The sequence below is a fragment of the Ylistrum balloti genome, unplaced genomic scaffold, assembly GCF_031769215.1.
Source record: "Ylistrum balloti isolate Yb309-2 unplaced genomic scaffold, AGI_CSIRO_Ybal_v1 Utg370516, whole genome shotgun sequence".
Lineage (NCBI taxonomy): Eukaryota > Metazoa > Mollusca > Bivalvia > Pectinida > Pectinidae > Ylistrum > Ylistrum balloti.
The window spans coordinates 162440-185036 of NW_026782331.1; the positions used below are offsets into that span (position 1 = coordinate 162440).

The following is a 22597-nucleotide window of genomic DNA, read 5'->3' on the forward strand; positions in this document are numbered from 1 at the left end:
AAGATTTCAACAAATTTTATTGCACAAAATGATTGGACAATGGGCATAACCTATATTAGTCTTTTCATGGGGATCCGGTTTTGATGTATCAAAATTGACAAATTTTGAAGAATAAAAAACAAACAAACAACGAAAATTTCGATTAAACTAAGTACACATTCATACAACTCATTCAACCAATCATTACTACATATATAACATTTACACATTTGATAACTCCGATAAAAAAAGTTCAAAAATAAAGACATAAAGATCATTTGTATTACATATATCTATGACTAAATTTATCAACAAATAAAAAGGAAATTGTGGATTTGGATAAAATGCACTCATTACCATTACAATCATTTCATTTGAAAGATTAAACAATTTTTAAAAACTTTGGAAAATAATGTATGCCTTTAATGTAATTTATTCATATCCGAGAAAATGTCACTTTAAATATTGAACCCTCTTATTTTTTTTTTAGAATCAAGGATATGAAGGTTTAGCAATACATATACCTATATTTATAAATTCCGTGAACAGAAACGTTTAAAACTTTGTGAAAAGATGCCTCAAAGTTAAAGGATCTCAACTATTCATATTTTGTTAATGTTTAAATTTCTTCCCACTCCAACCCTTACACCTTAAATAGCCAATTGCTCAGAAATACCATTTATGTAGGGTCTAAAGACAGTAAATAGTTGCCAAAAACGAGGCCTGACTTGTGTTTGATAACTTAATAATCTTCTCCCGAGGGTTGAGATCCTCCTATCTCACCATAAAGGAGTGTAATATTCTATTAACTTCACATCGGTAAAAAGCGTGGATTTACATGTCCAGGACGAGAGAAAACATTATCAAGCCCTACAGGTTTTGTTATCTTTAATTAACAGAATTTGGTCGATATAAGAAAATGCCAGGTGGCTAAGGGGAGGTAAATCGAATTCAGAGTCATCTTCAGCAGCAGTGGTAGAAATAAAAGAGAAGAACTTGTTGAATACATCCGTCACAGCGTGTCCCGTATACAAATTCATAATAATTTTAATTCAATTATTTTATGTTTGTTAATTGATGCTCAATACAACCTGGTTACCCTTCTGTCGTTAAATGACAATAATGCTGCTGGGTTTTTTATTATTAATTTTTTTTTATCTTTTTATTTAATTTTTCTAAATTCTTTTTTTCCGAAATCCTCCAATGTTCACGACCTGTTGTAGAGACATAGGTTTGACATTCCAATTTCAATCTAATACAGATTTCATCATTCAATGATATCTCAAAATATACCTGATAAAACATAAGATTTCATATATTTCATATGAGATGCTATATAGGTTGGGGAATCTGCATTTAAACATATATTGTTATGTAGTAATATTGTGTACACATGGGTGTGGAATAACATGAAAGTAATGTGGCTATGACCCTAATGTTGATGATATTTCATTGGAGTAACTTTGTGGTATAAGTTCACTGCACGATTTTAAGATACGTATTTGTATTACTTATGTCTAATCCCATTGCTTTCCTTAAGATAGTAAAATACGCTTGATTAAAAATAGAAATAAACAGATATCATAGATAGTTAACGGGTGAACACATTCTAGAGGGAAATTAATCAGCGAAACAGTGGGTTTTGATTGTGATTAATCATGAGAGACTGCATTTGTACAAAAGTCTTCTAATATCACAATGTAGGGAAGTCACTGAATTAAAAAAAGAAATAAGCAAAAATCAATTTATAATTAAATATCATACTTCATGTTTGATAAATATTTCTGTGTTACATTGGTAAGCATATGGGGGAATACCTCAAGGACGAGTTACTGTCTGAGAGGGTGAGAGGGGAGTTTGTAACCCTGTTAAATACCAGCCGCATTATACCGTTTAGTTAGGGTGGTGTTCTGTAACACATACATGTAGTTATGCATATTTCGTTATTCAGTCTTCACGTATCTCCAGGCTGAAGCTTGCAGGTTCTCTAGGAGTAGCAAATATGCCGTAGACATGGGGAAGTTCTGTAACACCAGGGGGCAGCACCACACGGTAGTTCCGGATGAGCTAAGGATTGAAATAGGAAATGAATAATTCAGTTTAATACGAAGTGTAACATTCGTAACGAAGTCAATTTTAAACAATTTTGATTATTAAAGTTATTTTTCACAAAGCGTACGAGAATTTTTTGAAAAAAAAATCTACTGAACACAAACATTTAAAACCTACCTTTGCGATACAGATGTATATCTCCTGCTCAGCGAATCTTTGACCAATGCATTTACGGGGTCCAAACCCAAATGGCAGGTGAGCGAATGGGTGTACACCTGTTTTGGTGTCCCCACGAATCCAACGCTCAGGAATGAACTGGTCTTGCTGGGGGAAGTACTTCTCATCTCTCCCTATCGGACCGTTACAAAGTCGCAGCGGTGTCTGTAAGAATGTGTCTGACTTTACAAATGTTTGTTTGTGTACAGTACAATTTTCCTCAATCAGACACTATTCTCAAGGCATTTGAATATTCGGGTACAAATATGTGCATCTTAAAAAGACAGTATTTACCCCCTTCGGCACGTGATATCCCTGTAATGTGATGTCCTTGTCCAGTATCCGTACAGTGCCTCCAGCTACAGGGAACACCAGTCTTTAACAAAAGCCTATACTTCAAACATGTACATGTATATTGTTCTATAGCTTTGAAATACACAGCTCTAAGTAAGTGGCATTATATATCATGAAATATACACATGAAAAGACATTAAAAGCTTAAAGTTTATTATGACCTCCTCATCCACCCCAACAATGACCGGATGACCGGATATATAGTTACACATTTACAGATTGTGTGAGAGTCGTCGTAACCAGCACCATCTCATTTCTGTATCAGTTGCAAATAGATAAATAAAATAAATAAATATATAGATAAATAATGGTTCAGTAAAAATATCATGAAAATATTAAGTGTAAAAAAAAAAAAAAAAAAATAGTAACAAATTTCCTGCATGCTACACATCGCCGTCTTTACAAGGTATTTATGTACTTACATCGGATACCTCACAGAAATAAAGGTCACAGTGACCTACTTATTATACATGACGACATGCCGAATGTCAGAATGTACACACTCAGAAAATCACGTGTAAAGATTTTCTTTATAATGTTTAAATGTTACAAACAAATGAATCCACGTTTGGTATCTTCCCAAGATCTCCCCACACAAAAATAATGTTTCTTTATGATGAAATGGGAGAGGAAGGCCCTCGTGTAAAAGAAAAATAAATATATTAATAGAAATAAGTAGAAATATTTCACTAACCTGAATGACTCCTTGAGGCATGCCTTGAGATAGGGCATCTTATTGATGGCGTCCTCAGGGATTTCACCCTTTTTAGGCACGTGTTCAACAAGGTCATTGTAGAGGCGTTCCTGCTTGTCTTGGTACTTAGCCAGATAGAATAGTAGGAACGTCATGGTGTTGGCCGTCTACAGGACACAAACAGCGAAAATTGTCAGGAGTGAACAGGGAAATATCACACACAAACAGCGAAAATTCTCAGGAGTGAACAGGGAAATATCAAACAAACAGCGACAATTGTCAGTAGTGAACAGGGAAATATCACACACAAACAGCCAAAAATGTCAGGAAAGAACAGTGAAATATCACAAACAAACAGCGAAAATTGTCAGTAGTGAACAGGCAAATATCACATAAACAGCGAAAATTGTCAGTAGTAGCAGCGAAATATCACACACAAACAGCGAAAATTGTCAGTAGTGAACAGAGAAATATGTCAGTAGTGAACAGGGAAAATGACACACAAACAGCGAAAATATATGTCAGTAGTGAACAGGGAAATATGACACACAAACAGCGAAAATTGTCAGTAGTGAACAGGGAAAAATGTCACTAGTGAACAGGGAAATATCACACAAACAGCGAAAATTGTCAGTAGTGAACAGGGAAATATGTCAGTAGTGAACAGGGAAATATCACACATAAACAGCGAAAATTGCCGGTAATGAACAGGGAAATATCACACACAAACAGCGAAAATTGCCAGTAATGAACAGGGAAATATCTCACACAAACAGCGAAAATTGCCGGTAATGAACAGGGAAATATCACACACAAACAGCGAAAATTGCCGGTAATGAACAGGGAAATATCACACAAACAGCGAAAATTGTCAGAATTGAACAGGGAAATATCACACACAAACAGCGAAAAATGTCAGTAGCGAACAGGGAAATATCACACACAAACAGCCAAAAATGTCAGGAAAGAACAGTGAAATATCACAAACAAACAGCGAAAATTGTCAGTAGTGAACAGGGAAATATCACACAAACAGCGAAAATTGTCAGTAGTGAACAGAGAAATATGTCAGTAGTGAACAGGGAAATATCACACACAAACAGCGAAAATTGTCAGTAGTGAACAGAGAAATATGTCAGTAGTGAACAGGGAAATATGACACACAAACAGCGAAAATTGTCAGTAGTGAACAGGGAAAAATGTCAGTAGTGAACAGGGAAATATGACACACAAACAGCGAAAATTGTCAGTAGTGAACAGGGAAAAATGTCACTAGTGAACAGGGAAATATCACACAAACAGCGAAAATTGTCAGTAGTGAACAGGGAAATATGTCAGTAGTGAACAGGGAAATATCACACATAAACAGCGAAAATTGCCGGTAATAAACAGGGAAATATCACACACAAACAGCGAAAATTGCCAGTAATGAACAGGGAAATATCACACACAAACAGCGAAAATTGCCGGTAATGAACAGGGAAATATCACACACAAACAGCGAAAATTGCCGGTAATGAACAGGGAAATATCACACAAACAGCGAAAATTGTCAGAATTGAACAGGGAAATATCACACACAAACAGCGAAAAATGTCAGTAGCGAACAGGGAAATATCACACACAAACAGCGAAAAATGTCAGGAGTGAACAGGGAAATATCACACACAAACAGTGAAAATTGCCGGTAATGAACAGGGAAATATCACACACAAACAGCGAAAATTGTCAGGAGTGAACAGGGAAATATCACACACAAATAGCGAAAATTGTCAGGAGTGAACAGGGAAATATCACACACAAATAGCGAAAATTGTCAGGAGTGAACAGGGAAATATGTCAGTAGTGAAAAGGGAAATATCACACACAAACAGCGAAAATTGTCAGGAGTGAACAGGGAAATATCACACACAAACAAGGAAAATTGTCAGGAGTGAACAGGGAAATATCACACACAAACAGCGAGAAAGGTCAGTAGTGAACAGGGAAATGTCACACACAAACAGCGAAAAATGTCAGTAGTGAACAGGGAAATATCACACACAAATAGCGAAAATTGTCAGGAGTGAACAGGGAAATATGTCAGTAGTGAAAAGGGAAATATCACACACAAACAGCGAAAATTGTCAGTAGTGAACAGGGAAATATCACACACAAACAGCGAAAATTGTCAGTAGTGAACAGGGAAATATCACACACAAATAGCGAAAATTGTCAGGAGTGAACAGGGAAATATGTCAGTAGTGAAAAGGGAAATATCACACACAAACAGCGAAAATTGTCAGTAGTGAACAGGGAAATATCACACACAAACAGCGAAAATTGTCAGGAGTGAACAGGGAAATATCACACACAAACAGCGAAAATTGTCAGGAGTGAACAGGGAAATATCACACACAAACAGCGAAAATTGTCAGTAATGAACAGGGAAATATCACACACAAACAGCAGACGATGCTACATTATACCATCGCACAACTATAAAATGTCTATCAAGAAACTGCAAAACAGTTCAACAATAAAAATGTGAATTATGAGATAAAACTTCTGACTTACAGAATCTATTCCGCCAATGAAAACATCGGTAATTGTACGACGAACTTGTTCTGGAGTCAGCCCGGGAGTGGATAGAAGATCAAACAAGAGGCTGCTTTCATGTTGTACGCCATCTTCCGATGCTTGCTTGACATCCTCCATCGTCATGTTGATGTGTTTATCTGCAGTACTGGTCAATAGATAATATTAAACAAAAATAAATGTGTTGACCATTGGTTAGCTAATATGATTTTCTGTAGTGCTGATCAAGGCTACACCGGATGGTACCCCTCTCCCTCCTAATCTACTTCTGGGTTTAAGCTCCCATTCTTGCCGCACAAATGTACATGTACAATCTCGAGTGGTTTTGAATTTATTTTGTTTTCATCTTTAGGGAGATACATGAGATAAAATCGTATTTGTGGATTCCTCGCCTGTTATACATTCTTGAAAAAACAGTCGTAAAACTTTCACATTAATATTCGATTGATATTGGGTTAGACTATTTTGATACAGACATGTTTATTCTTTCTTTACATGAGAAAAGCTGTTTCATAAAAATTGACATAGACACATGCCTTAGAATTTATATAGTACAAAGATATCCTCATTATTATCTAGTCTGATATTAACTTATTTCTCAAAACAGTTACTTCTTGCCTATCTGCGTCACGCTGTATCAAAAGTTTGACACAGTAAGTACTTTTAAAATAAGTTTCAAATATCAAGATATTTTTATCTCCGATGTCGATTAATTAACCGATTATCCGATCGGAAGTTCTTTTTCGAGTAACTGGACAGTAAAGTTCCATCGGATCGACAATCTCGAGTCTAAACACGAATTTTTAGATTTGATAATCTCTTCATAGGTATTTGAAGACTTCGAAATATATAAACATATACGACTATGAACGTTTGTCAATGTTTCATTCGTTTTAAGAAATAACTCTTCACCCATGCAAGCCGCTGACATGGCTTATTAAACCGATTTTCATCCGTGGTCCGTCTGCCAATTGTGGCTATCATATCGACATTTTCTAACATCAATCGAAGGGGACTATTATGTAATTGTAACTTTAGAAACAAAATGGTCCTAGCCTTAGGTATACGTCATTTAATCAAAGATGGCTGCCAGTCCCTTTTTCGATGTTTGCAGCACGAGTACCTTGGGTCCTAACGTGTAAGACATGTTGTTAACATATCACACCAGCAGTTGACGTTAACATTTTAAGTTTAAAGCCGAATTTATAAAAGCACCCTGTGACACATTACACTAGCGACATAAATTGCAAATTACTTTATTTTAGCGTGTATTTAATTTCGCGAGAGGTTGGTGACTTATTCGCGAATACTAGAGTAGTACACAACAAAAGTCATTTACGTAAGGAAAACGGTATATTAGTGTGGAATTTAAATTCGCGATTGAAACTTTTTGCAAATAAAGGCGAAATATAATCCCTCGCGAAAAATAAGTGGTTTACAGTATATGCCAAAATATCAATTATAGTGGGCGAGTTTACTGAATAACATACGTATGATAGAAGGAGATATGTTACTGGTATATGTTCTATATCTTATGGTTTTGATTTAGTAGATATACAGATTTACCTGTAAAGGAAGTTTGCAGCCTCCTCGAACTTCTTGTAGTATTTGTTCTTAAACATCAAGTATGATGGAATTGTTTTATAATAATGATTCCCATTCAAGTCACCTAATAATAATACAACAACACACACAGTGTAGGCCATGAGATTACAACACAGAGTTGTCAGAGGTGACACACACACAGTCCGTGTGAGTACAACACACAGGCACACAACACGTACAACACACAGAGTAGTCACCTTCAACACACAGAGTATATCATTAGGTCACCTACAACACACAGAGGATATCATTAAGTCACCTACAACACACAGAGTGTATCATTAGGTCACCTACAACACACAGCGTATATCATTAGGTCACCTACAACACACAGCGTATATCATTAGGTCACCTACAACACACACAGTACACCATCAAGTCACCTACAACACACACAGTACAAGATCAAGTCACCTACAACACACACAGTACACCATCAAGTCACCTACAACACACACAGTACACCATCAAGTCACCTACAACACACACAGTACACCATCAAGTCACCTACAACACACACAGTACACCATCAAGTCACCTACAACACACACAGTACACCATCAAGTCACCTACAACACACACAGTACACCATCAAGTCACCTACAACACACACAGTACACCATCAAGTCACCTACAACACACACAGTACACCATCAAGTCACCTACAACACACACACAGTACAATAACAAGTCACCTACAACACACAGTACACACAGTACCTACAACACACAAGTCACCTACAACACACACACAGTACAACACACCATCAAGTCACCTACAACACACACAGTACACCATCAAGTCACCTACACACACACACAGTACAACACACACATACACCAACAAGTCACACTACAACACACACAGTACACCACACAAGTCACCTACAACACACACAGTACACCATCAAGTCACCTACAACACACACAGTACACCATCAAGTCACCTACAACACACACAGTACACCATCAAGTCACCTACAACACACACAGTACACCATCAAGTCACCTACAACACACACACACAGTACAACACACACCATCAAGTCACCTACAACACACACAGTAGTCACCAACACACACACAGTACCAACAAGTCACCTACAACACACACAGTACACCAACAAGTCACCTACAACACACACAGTACCAACAAGTCACCTACAACACACACAGTACACCAACAAGTCACCTACAACACACACAGTACACCATCAAGTCACCTACAACACACACAGTACACCATCAAGTCACCTACAACACACACAGTACACCAACAAGTCACCTACACACACACACATCAAGTCACCTACAACACACACACACACCATCAAGTCACCTACAACACAACACACACAGTACACACATCAAGTCACCTACAACACACACAGTACACCATCAAGTCACCTACAACACACACAGTACACCATCAAGTCACCTACAACACACATAGTACACCATCAAGTCACCTACAACACACACAGTACACCATCAAGTCACCTACAACACACATAGTACACCATCAAGTCACCTACAACACACACACAGTACACCATCAAGTCACCTACAACACACACAGTACACCATCAAGTCACCTACAACACACACAGTACAAGATCAAGTCACCTACAACACACACAGTACACCATCAAGTCACCTACAACACACATAGTACACCATCAAGTCACCTACAACACACACAGTACACCATCAGTACACCAACAAGTCACCTACAACACACACAGTACACCATCAAGTCACCTACAACACACACAGTACACCATCAAGTCACCTACAACACACACAGTACACCATCAAGTCACCTACAACACACACAGTACACAAACAAGTCACAAACAACACACACAGAACACCAAAAAGTCACAAACAACACACACAGTACACCATCAAGTACAACACACACAGTACACCATAGTCAACACACACACAGTACACCATCAAGTCACCTACAACACACACAGTACACCATCAAGTCACCTACAACACACACAGTACACCATCAAGTCACCTACAACACACACAGTACACCATCAAGTCACCTACAACACACACAGTACCAACAAGTCACCTACAACACACACAGTACACCATTAAGTCACCTACAACACACACAGTACACCATCAAGTCACCTACAACACACACAGTACACCATCAAGTCACCTACAAATACAACACACACAGTACACCATCAAGTCACCTACAACACACACACACACACACAGTCACTACAACACACACAGTACACCATCAACACCTACAACACACACAGTACACCATCAAGTCACCTACAACACACATAGTACACCATCAAGTCACCTACAACACACACAGTACACCATCAAGTCACCGACAACACACACAGTACACCAACAAGTCACCTACAACACACACAGTACACAATCAAGTCACCTACAACACACACAGTACACCATCAAGTCACATACAACACACACAGTAAACCAACAAGTTACCTACAACACACACAGTACACCATCAAGTCACCTACAACACACACAGTACACCATCAAGTCACATACAACACACACAGTACACCATTAAGTCACCTACAACACACACAGTACACCATCAAGTCACCTACAACACACACAGTACACCATCAAGTCACCTACAACACACACAGTACACCAACAAGTCACCTACAACACACACAGTACACCATCAAGTCACCTACAACACACACAGTACACCATCAAGTCACCTACAACACACACAGTACACCATCAAGTCACATACAACACACACAGTACACCATCAAGTCACCTGCAACACACACAGTACACCATCAAGTCACCTACAACACACACAGTACACCATCAAGTCCAACACACACATCAAGTCACCTACAACACACAACACACACAGTACACACATCAAGTCACCTACAACACACATAGTACACCATCAAGTCACCTACAACACACACAGTACACCATCAAGTCACATACAACACACACAGTACACCATCAAGTCACATACAACACACACAGTACACCATCAAGTCACCTACAACACACACAGTACCACAAGTACAACACACACAGTACACCATTACAGTCACACTACAGTACACCCACAGTACACCATCAAGTCACCTACAACACACACACACACAGTCACACCTACAACACACACAGTACACCATCAAGTCACCTACAACACACACAGTACACCATCAAGTCATACAACACACACAGTCACCTACAACACACACACACAGTACAACACACACATCAAGTCACCTACAACACACACACACACAGTCACCTACAACACACACAGTCAAGTCACCTACAACACACACACACATCAGTCACCTACAACACACACAGTACACCAACAAGTCACCTACAACACACACAGTACACCATCAAGTACAACACACACATCAAGTCACCTACAACACACACAGTACACCATCAAGTCACCTACAACACACACAGTACACCATCAAGTCACCTACAACACACACAGTACACCATCAAGTCACCTACAACACACACAGTACACCAACAAGTCACCTACAACACACACAGTACACCAACAAGTCACATACAACACACACAGTACACCATCAAGTCACCTACAACACACACAGTACACCATCAAGTCACCTACAACACACACAGTACCAACAAGTCACCTACAACACACACAGTACACCATTAAGTCACCTACAACACACACAATACACCAACAAGTCACCTACAACACACACAGTACACCAACAAGTCACCTACAACACACACAGTACACCATCAAGTCACATACAACACACACAGTACACCAACAAGTCACCTACAACACACACAGTACACCATCAAGTCACATACAACACACACAGTACACCATCAAGTCACATACAACACACAGTACACCATCAAGTCACCTACAACACACACAGTACACCATCAAGTCACATACAACACACACAGTACACCATCAAGTCACCTACAACACACAGTACACCATCAAGTCACCAACAACACACAGTACACCAACAAGTCACCTACAACACACACAATATAATATCGTCAAGTCATCTTCAACACAAACTGTTTTATTAGCTCGGAAAGGAAAGTTAACACTATTTTGGGGGTTTTGACTATGTTTCCTTGGTAACAGAAAATAATGAAATATGGACTGTTAACAAAAGCCAAAGGCCCAACTTGGGCACTAACTTAATACATACAGCAAGTTTTGTGAAATTGAATCGAACGGTTTTGAAGTTAAAGCCCGGAAAGCACGGACAGAGCTCAAATTAAAATCCCCCGCAAACGCGTTGCGCGGGGGATGATTAAGACAGAGAAGTTATGCGGGAAAATGCATACAAACCTTCAGCTGAATATTCCATTAGTTTGTAAGGTAAATTGTCAAGGCGATCTTTATTTTTCAGCGATTCGACAAACTCGTCCGCTATTTTACTCAGCTTGTGCGTATATTTTGTCACAGCTTTGGGACGAAGCATGATTTTCTGAGTGGGACCTCTCATAGAATGCCATTCTTCGCCGTTTCTTAAAAAGATTTAATAGAAAAAATATTGAAAATTCTTTATGCCATTTCGTGTTGGTATATGTTAAGAAAATTGAAGTATACTTCAGCATATGAAACGATATTGATGTTAATAACCACAACTTAAATTATTCAAGATGAGGAGGTACTGGTGATAGCGAGGATGAAGACGATGATGAGGACCACAACAGAGACAACGAAAAAGCAAATGATTATTGTGATAACTTACGAGTTGGAAAGACTCGGTGCTAAATTTCTTCGTTTTTCATATGTAGACAAGAGAGGAAGCGTGATACGCTGGGGATACCTCTGTTCCTCTTTGAAAACTGTCCCTATATCGTCCGGATCAAACAGGTACACAAACCACCTCTTCCCTAACCTCACACGGACGATTGGACCATATTCATTTCTCAACGCCTCCATTTTGGTACTCATCTGACGGATGTCATATTTACCTGATGAAATTGTATATTGTGATAAGTATATGACTTTCATTGATCGCTGTCATTAAGAAAAATGTACTTAAGTAATTTGTCAACGACAGAAAACTACATTGATAAATAATGTCACATACAACTGCAGCATAACACACGCTAATAAAACAATTTTTGACAGCTTTTTTGCATTTGAAGGGAAAAAATAAAAATCGACAGAATGGTGTTTTTTCATGTATCTTTTGTTCACAAGATATGAGTCGTTTAATTTGCAATTGATATTTATCTTTGTTGAAAGTAAGACAAAATGCTTTCTGTTTCTAATGCTGAGTTCTGACAAAATGCTAAGCAGGAGAGGCAACAGCAGACATTGGCCCAGAGTTTAAAACATTTTAAAATTTTCTTCTTCTTTTTTTTTTTTTTATTTTTTTTTTAATTACTGAATGGTTTGAATTCCAGTCGCATCCCGATGTAAGGAAGACTATAGATTCCGCTAGGACCAGGAATATCCATGAGAGTTTTCCCGTCAGTTGCTGGCCGTTCTGCCTTAGCAGTGGCAGCCCTTCGACAACCATGTCCAGATACTGTCTTCCTAACCAACAACGACCGGAATCTGTAAAACCAAAGAGAGTTTTATAGTCTAAAGAGAAAACGGGAAGATATTCAATCGTAAGAATGGTTAAATTTTGGTACTCACTAATTTAGAATAAAAACAAATTATTGAGTTATCGAATGTATCCGGTGCTGGTTAAATGAAATTGAAAACGTTTCCAGGGGACACGTATATGTTGTGTACAAAATGGTATTGAACACTGTTTGGTGTTGCTTAATTAGAAAAACGTAAAATTATTCGTAAATTTCGAATATCTAAAAATAAATTTCCAGTAGAAGTAGGGTGATGGAAAGGAATACAGCGGTTGAATCGAATAGGTCCATTATATAATTATGGTATCGGGGATAAATTTCATTTCTATCTGTGTGTGGAAAGGATAATTTAACATACTTACAGATTGAAATATATCCCAGTGTATTATAACAACAATCAAAACCATCACAAAATCAAAGGAATATTCACAATCTTTGACTAAAGGTTACTTATGAGTATAATTCTGTTTCAGTAAATTATTTTTTTTTTAAATGTCGTGTTTATTATAACAAAATGAATTTATAATTGTTATTTAATGTTTAAAATAAGCTCTGCTGTTTACAATTATAATATGTTTACGTTTCTGTATCTCGACATACACACATTTAGTATTTGTCTTTCTGGTAAATATTTAACATCGTAAGTCACTGATATTAATAATATACACAGATCAAAACAAAACTCGTCATATATGATACGCAATGTGTTTTCCTTCTTTCTTAAATCACCACGGAATGACGTGTTCGCTACAGTTTTGGTGAGTCGATATTCATGATCATGTTTAGTTTAAACATATTTTATTCAACAAAGTTGTAAATGGATTGGGCACACGTTGTTTCAACTTATAATATGTCAATGCTGTATAACCGATTGTATCGACAAGTTATATGACGAACTATCTTTAAACGTCCATAGATATGTGTCAAAATATGAAAATGATATAGAAGCTTCACACATTTTAAGCAGCAAAGTGGGGGAGGGGGAGGGGTTACTGTGACAGGCAAAAGGAGGGGGCTGCTGTGACAGGAATCCGGAGTGTTACGGGAAACACCTGTATATATGTCATTTTTAAGATATGTTAGAGTTAAACTACAAATATAAGTGATAAGTGATTTGTACGGTGGGGACAGAGGGAAGAGGGGCGCCGAGTTTACGGTAGCAGGAATCCGGAGTATTAGGGGATACCCCTGTATATGTCAGTTTTAATATTCTTTAGAGTGAGACTACAAATATAAGTGATGCTAAAAAGGTAGTTATGGCAAGTCAGGACAACTTGCTAAATAGTGCCAGTTTACATTTCTGGTGTGTAACAATGAACTTGCTTTCATCCATCCCAACAAATAACGAGAGGGTTTATTGCTGCTGTTTCTTACCTTGTCTGAATCATATTGAAAAATGTTTCCTCGATGTTCTCTTAATCCTTTCCTTCTTAAGTTCTTGAAATACTCATGATATCACAAAAACACACCAAATCCTTGTAAATGTCGAAAGCTGCAAGTTCGTGTACATGTAGACTACTGAATGTTTTTAAACCATTTCCAATGCAGTTCGTTACACCTGACCGAGTATTTAGGTCAGTAAGTCATATGCACATATTGCCACAACGTAAGGTATTACTATGTAAAAACAATTCGTGATAAGTCTTGGCTGAAAAAAATACTTCTACGATTCTTTCTGTAGTAAGAAATAATGAGAACAGAGGTTGTTCAACTTCACACTAAAATATCTCCAAATAAGTTAAGAGTAAGATTGTATACAAAATATACTAGAGCCAAGCAATGGATTAAACTGCATCCTACAGCTGTTTCGTCCGTCTAGGTCTCGTCAGTGATGCCACGGCCCTAAAATTTTGAATCCTAGAAGGCGACTGAGGAAAATCCAAAGTGATCAAAAGAAAAGCCAAAACTAGATGGGAGGTACACTAGTTCCGTGAATCAATAAATTTCGTTATTTTCATATAAACTTTTACAATTACAGTATATTCCTAGACTGAAAGATCTCCTTGTTTTGTTATGGGGGCGACGGGGGTGGTAGATATATATATATATATATATATATATAATAACATGTAACAATCTTTTTGGTATCGTTTTTATCAGTCGTCAACCAGGCAGCATTTGATCAGTCTAATATCTTAACGGTATTGTTATCGGTCGAAGCACGGGACACGTAACTCGCTGATAAAATAAATAACATTTAGTCGCTATGTTCTCTATTGTCTAAGTTACCGCATTGTATATCCAGAATATTTATCAATTTCTTCCCGCAGTTACAGAAGCATGTTGAATCCTTTATCGCCAAAACTCAAATGGACGATACATGATAAGGCGATCGTCTGTTGTGTAAAACTTCTCTGAGTGAAGGGTGTTACGCCTGGGTAGATTTATAGGCCGGCTATTGACACTGACATACATGGTATGAACCCTATATCATGATAACTGTATTACGACAGTCTCTAACTTGTTTTGCACCTATGCAGCACATGTGAATGACCTAGTTAAAAACCACCTTTGCAGCATTCATTCTCTTTGTTTCCTCCAAATTAAAGATTTTTATAAACAGAGCAATATACTTTACAAAGAAGACGTTGATAATCTTGCATTATCGGTGACTATTAAGGATCTACAATATATCGTGTATATCATCATTAGCAATGTCTTGCATACATATATTGTGTACGTACACTGTACATGTATATTTATGTATTTTTCATAATTTTCGTATTCAGCCGAAATTAAACATATTCGGAAGACGGCGGAAACATTAATCAAAGCCGTACAAATGTAGATATGAAAAAAGTCATCGCTTCCAAACTGTTTCACTATAGTACTGTTATCAGAACGTATGATTTAGACTGAAGACCAAGTTTCTGCAATTTATATTGAAACCCATCATGTTATGTACGGTGTCGGAGGCTTTATCACTGCAAAGAAACCCTACATGTACATTAGTTTCCTCTTGTCGATGTATAACGTCTAGAAGTGTTGTTGTCTGTTTGGAAATGATCTATGCTTGTTTGTTTGTTTACCATCTTCTTCATAAAACGTAACAATAAAGTGATATCACCTACAATAGAGATACCACTACAACAAATTGGTATTATAAACTTAATGAATAGGTGACATTACCATGATTAGCAGGTGGTACCGCCAAAAATGAAAAGTTGGTATCTTATGGGTAAAATGTAAAACGACATCTCACAATGTGGCTGCTGCCCATCTTACTGCCTTCATTCCTTTTTCCTCCCTTCCTTCTGTTTTTTCTTTCTTTCTTAGTTTTCCCTTGACATTTAGCGCCATATTATCATGGCTGTTGCGAAGACGTTAATCCCCGGGAAACATAAAGTATCACCATCTGTGTCGTACTAAAATTAATACTCTGAGTTACAGGTTTCAGTGACAAGATTATGGACTACCCAATTTCTGATGCCCCTTCAGTATTTATTCACCATTTTTTCTCTTAAATGTTTTTATCATTATGAAGAAAAATGTTATTTCGGAGATTCGGTGGTTTATTCAAATGACTGCTAATGTGATAATTTTACAATAATTACTTCTAATATAGAAAAAAACATCGATTTTTCTGAAATATTACTTGACATGGCCTATCAAAATTATAAAAGAAATCAAACATTCGATTTTTCGATGTCAAAATTATTATTTTTTTGATAAAGTTAAGGGAATAAAGAGTAAACCGGCATATCATTCAAAAATATATTAAGAACATCGAATTTTTCTTTTTTAATTTACTTTCACTTTCGAAGTATGACAGAGTGATTGACCCTTACATCCGGTACAAATCAACATGGCTGCTTCCATGAGAGATTGACCGGCATCAGTATTATTTCTGCAAAACGAATGGGACATTGTCATTTCAACCGTCTTTTCATAAGTTGTATTTCTTGTTTCTAATGTGACGTTAGTAACATGTTTATCCATATAACCAATAAGTGTTCTTAAAAAATGACTATCCCAAGAAATCAGAAGTGAAAAAACAGACAAAGGCTTCCATCAGAGTGAACATTGACTTCTATTGAATCATGGATCAGATGATATCAAAAGTGTCCAAGTTTGCGCCCACCAATGAATTCCTGTTACAGGGAAGCATCATGGAGAATGCACATGACGTTCTTCTCCACAGACTGCGTGGTTTATGTGACAACTCGGACAGTCCTTTTGAAACCTTCACCGACCACGAAATGTTTTTCTCAATAAGTATGATTTTTCCATTCATTATTATCGTATTGACAACAAATATAGACTACAAATATAAACGTAACAATATAAACTTTATGTAATTCACACGAATTGCGATGTAAGCATATCAGAAGCCTATATTTAAATACTCTTGCTGGAACGGATCTTAATCTTATGAGGGATTCCTCCTCGGGACTCGTCTATATCGGACGATTGACAATGTCCCTCGTCGGCCAAGAAGGAATTCCACAAATGTTTGGGATTTAACTTGCTTCATGATGGGGCAATTAACCACATTACTTTTGTAACGTAAATAAAATTGATTATTTTAAAAGATATGTTGAAATGATTTACCTTATGAAAAATATCACCAACCATAGGGACTTGGCACGCTCCTATGCTCCACATATATATGTATTACAGCTATTATACAGAAATATATGGACAGTGAGTTGCCAAGTCTCTTTGTTACCAACAATATACCATGTGCTATTATCTATGATCTTCACCTTAGAAAATAGGAGAATAAAATATTGATCTTCTTATTTAAAACACTTCATATCTGAAATCTCATAACAGAATAGTGTGCCAATGACTGAATTAGTAACTGTAAGAACTTAAATTTCATTTGCATGTTTTTTTTATAGAAAATACAACCATTACACAGCCCCTCAGTTTGAGAGTCAGACACTCACTGGTTGAACAAGACTCCTGGTAAGTAAATATTTCAATATCTCAGGAAAATAGATTGAAACAAAACTGAAATAGATGATTACAATAACACATTAATTAAATGATGTCTGAGTTTAACCATGAAGAAGAGACTTCAGGATAAAAACACAAAATTAATTGAATTTTAAAGTTTTTAAATTGATGTTCACCATACATGCACATAGTGTCAGTTTCTTTCATTATTTTTCTTTTTGATCCAGTGATGATTTCTTTTCATATCTAACCAATTAAAAATCAACGTCGTGACATCAGTGATTATGCGATACTGAAGTAGTGTCAAATGTCAAAGGAAGAAAAACAATCCTTAGTTACAGACCAATTTCTAAGAAGTTTAAGAAAATTTTTTTTCTATAATAGCTTGATGTGAAAAATATCCGACTTGGCAAGTCCAGGGGAAGATCTAAGGTGTGTACTCCAGTCCCTCCTCAAGGCTGTTGGTGTTTCTGAGGGAGCTTAATGATCACAGATTATGCCATGCTATCGTGGTTGTGTCTTTGATCAAGGAACTTTGCCCCAATATTACTTTGAATAACATACACCAGCTAGGCCTCCTGAATGTTGCTAGTGAGATTGTAGGCTGACCCAACCTCAAGATGACACATACTTTTCATTGGGCGTAAACAAGTTATATGTTATTTCAGGCAGGTGAGATATGCAGGTATGGCTGAGATGGGAGACAAGAATCGCCCGACCATGGTTAGACACGTGATAGACTGCAGTTCTTCTGACAATATCGTTCAATTCCTTAATGAACTGGGATTCAGGTAAAACACTATAATTACAAATACATGTAGACATTACTCAAGAATTTTAGTTTTGTCCTCCGGGTAATTACCATGTTTTCTCCATTTCCAGTATTTATTTCATGATATTACAATAAAATGTACAGCTGTGTTTATGCACTGAATGGTTACCAACTTACACATAAAAAATTATTATGCTCCCTGAAAATCTTCATCGGAGCATATGGTCGCTGCCTTGTACTCATATAATCCATGAGCTCCAGCAGGTAGAGTAGTTATGTTATCTATTGTCTAGAGATATCTACCATAAATTGGGTTCAAGATTTATCTGAAACATACTATATTCCATAATACATACTGGTATACATGTTGCTGGGTATTTTTGAAAACACATGTACATTACTGCAAGATTTGACATTTCAATTATGGCAGTGTCATTTGTTAATTTCGATAGAAGTATGATATATAAGATTACAATGTGTCTATTGTGTGAAATAACAAAACGAAAATCTAACTTTTGACATTTAAATGTATGAAATACTTTCCATGGCCTAGTCTCCAGGTAACAGTGTGAAATAACAAAAAAACAAATATATTCATGATGAACATTTTGGATTTGTCACATAACTTCCCTGTATAACAGTATATATAAAAATATTAAAAATTAATGTTGATTTAGTGAAATATTTTTGACATCAAATAACCAATTGTGCATATGTAAAATATTGTTTCTTTTTATTTTCTCACAGGATGGACCATGAATTCGTCATAAAGGGATTTTATTTCCATAAGGGAAAAATGAAAGTGACCGTGTCAAAAATTTATAAGGTTAGTAATGTGCAGTTAGTAATGTACAATCTTATTAACTGTACATTTGAAGATAATCAATCATCTACCAGGAGGAGATATTTCACACCCCTATCAACCCTGTGTACCTGCATGAATTTGATATTTAATGTTAGTATCAGTAATTTAATCCTATAAATTTGGAGTCCTTGTATTTTACCGAGAATCAATATTTCTTTCTACCAAGTGTCCACCCTGCCTACCTGTATCAATTTTTCACCCCATTATCAACCCTGTGTACATCTTTATTTCATCCCACCATCACTCCTGTCAACCTGGGGTCGATTTTTCACCCTCATTATATCCACCCTGTTTACTTAGAGTTGATATTTTTACATAGTATCCTCCCTGTCTACCTGGGTCACTTTTCCATCCCAGTATCAACCCTGTGTATTTGTTCTGATTGTCTCTTAGATGAATGTGCCTGGTAATACAGAGAACTTGGAGCCATTTTCAACATCCAGTCTTGTGGAGCTGTCTGTGGTTACACAGCAATCAGGCGGAGAAGGCATTGCAGAGGACATGAAGAGCTTCTCTGAACAACTCAAACCGTATCCTTTAAATATGTTTTTTTTTATCATTTATTAACTAAATGTTTTTATTTGTATTCATTTGATTAAGGAAATATTTAACACATTGGTAAAAGGTAATTATTGAATCGATAGAGAAATTCAATAGTTTATCATAGTGTTTGATTTGATAATATTCAGAAAAAGGCAGCACAGTGCAGTCCTGTGGAGCCAAAATGTTACAAAAAGATATGAAAAGAGAAAGATGAAGTACAGACTTTGTGTATTGCATTAATGAATACGGAGATCCAAACTTACATTAAATGAATCAAGTAACGATATTTATTTTGGTGATACCAGAGGGTTGCCTGTGCTTGGTAATTAAAGATTATTGTGTGACTATTTTGATATCACAACCTAATTCAACCGCAGAACCAATTATGGGTAGGAGTCTGATATCTGGTCATTGTGATATCAGCCCAGGGACTGATTAAGGCCCAGGGTCTGATATCTGGTCTTTGTGATATCAGCCCAGGTACTGATTAAGGCTCAAAGTCTGATTTATCGTCTTTGTGATATCAGCCAAAGGATCGATTAAGGCCCAGGGTCTGATATCTAGTGATCATAATATCAGGATAAGGACTGATTAAGGCCCAGGTTCAGATATCTGGTCAAGGGCTAATGAAGGGTATGATATTAAGATATGTAGTTATGATATTTTTATGACAAATTTTTGAAACAAAACAAAAACTATAATTTACAATTCAGTAATGTTATTGAAAACATATCCCCATCATGATAAAAGGCCTTCAGATGATGCTTATGCTTAACAAAAGCATCAAAATGTAAAGCTAATATACAGAAAGGGAATGAAGTGTTACAGGCTTGGGCTGGTATATGTACGATAACTTGGTATTAGCCTAGCTTAGTTACTGAAAAATCACTGGTATGACCATGCAGACAGCACCAATACAATATGGGCAAAATTAACTGTATATAATCATTAGAGACAAAAATGTGATAATAGGCCCTAACATATATTTGTTCATCGGGTGTATACAGTATTTCATTGTCCTGTGATAAGCCCACCCTCAGACTTTGAATCAGAAGTAATGTTTTGGTCCTTCGGACTAATTACAGGAGAATTTCAGGTGTCTTCATTTTAAAGCTTTAAAGCTAAGGACACCAAAGAAAGTCCCAGTTATTCAGATGTCTCACGTCAGTGTTATACCTCATGTCTCTCTGTTCCCTGGACTTGTATTACCTGAATCAGCAGTTCTAGCAGACAAAGTGAACTAGATAATCTGTGGTATGACATTTGGTATACAAGTACAGCAATATACAATGATAATAAGAAGAATATTTATTTAGGCAAAATGACAATGGTTACATGAAACATAATTTAAAAGTACCATATAATGTACATATGTCCTAATTTACTTGTATATCTATTATTTTATTATTGTAAGATAATTTAAAAATACAAGTAACTGATATTGTTGATAAAAATGTCATTTTACCTGGGATCATCCATCAATACTTATTTCCGATTGGGTCCCTGGTGTTATACATTTGTTCTCATTTAGAAACTTAACTCTAATCCAGACTTGTACAGCTTGAGAAGGTGGACCACCGACGACTACAAAACATCTAGATATTGATCAGATCACTGAGGCTATGGTGGAGGCAAATAGTCACGACCTTCATAAATTCATTTATGATAGATAGAAGGTCTTTATGATGGAAGCAAAAAGTCACAGCTTTTATACACTAAGTAATGACAAAATCATGCTTTAATTTTTCTTGACAATTGTAACCATCTTTTTTGAGATGTTTTGTCAAATTCCAGGAAAAATATTCATCACATTCACTTCTGTCAGGCGAGAAGTTTTCAGGATTTGTGTTTATGACGGAGAAGGTTGATGAAATTATGCCGCATTAGTGCTAACATCATCTTTACATAGCCAGTAAGGAACCCTCAAAGAAGATCCTCGAAGAACTGTTCAGCTGAAGAAGTCCAGAATGTTTTATATCCAAGATATAAACTTCCTGTTTATTTGATTACAAGAACAGTTTCTGCAATATTTTAAGCTGTTTAATTCGAGGCTAGCCTCAGACTGGTACTACAACACTTTATACTAATGGATATTGTTTTAACACTGGATCCAGTGATCTGAGGTGCTGAAAGGTGAATCACTTAACTTCTGTAACAAGAAGTTGAGAAAACGTTTGAGAGTGCTCCTGATGCACTGGGATGTGATTGGTCGATCAAAATGTACTACTACAGAACACGTAGGCTTGTATGTGTATGGGAATTCCATGTTTTGAAAATACACTCGAGGACCATGTATCTTGTGATTTTCCACATTGACTTGACATTTGGAGCAAATCCCAGGGACATTTCAGTAACATCTTGTTATACTGTACACTGTGAAATAAATCTTTTATGAATATTTGGAGTT

General features: G+C 36.7%; 1 protein-coding gene and 1 pseudogene across 2 annotated transcripts; one reads left to right on the forward strand and one right to left on the reverse strand.

The window, feature by feature from the left end:
* Positions 1-1926: 1926 nt before the first annotated feature.
* On the reverse strand, positions 1927-16408 carry LOC132555797 (probable cytochrome P450 49a1; annotated as a pseudogene).
* A 526-nt stretch (positions 16409-16934) lies between these two features.
* Positions 16935-22586, forward strand: LOC132555801 (mediator of RNA polymerase II transcription subunit 18-like). Of its 2 annotated transcripts, none has more exons than XM_060220164.1 (6): positions 16935-17323; positions 17953-18019; positions 18679-18801; positions 19530-19608; positions 20041-20177; positions 21741-22586. In XM_060220164.1, exons 1-6 carry the CDS (start codon positions 17149-17151, stop codon positions 21787-21789), a joined length of 630 nt encoding a protein of 209 aa, XP_060076147.1. In that variant the 5' UTR covers positions 16935-17148; the 3' UTR covers positions 21790-22586. The 2 variants fall into 2 exon arrangements, with proteins under 2 accessions (XP_060076147.1, XP_060076148.1); XM_060220165.1 differs by having other exon boundaries at positions 20063-20177.
* Positions 22587-22597: the final 11 nt, after the last annotated feature.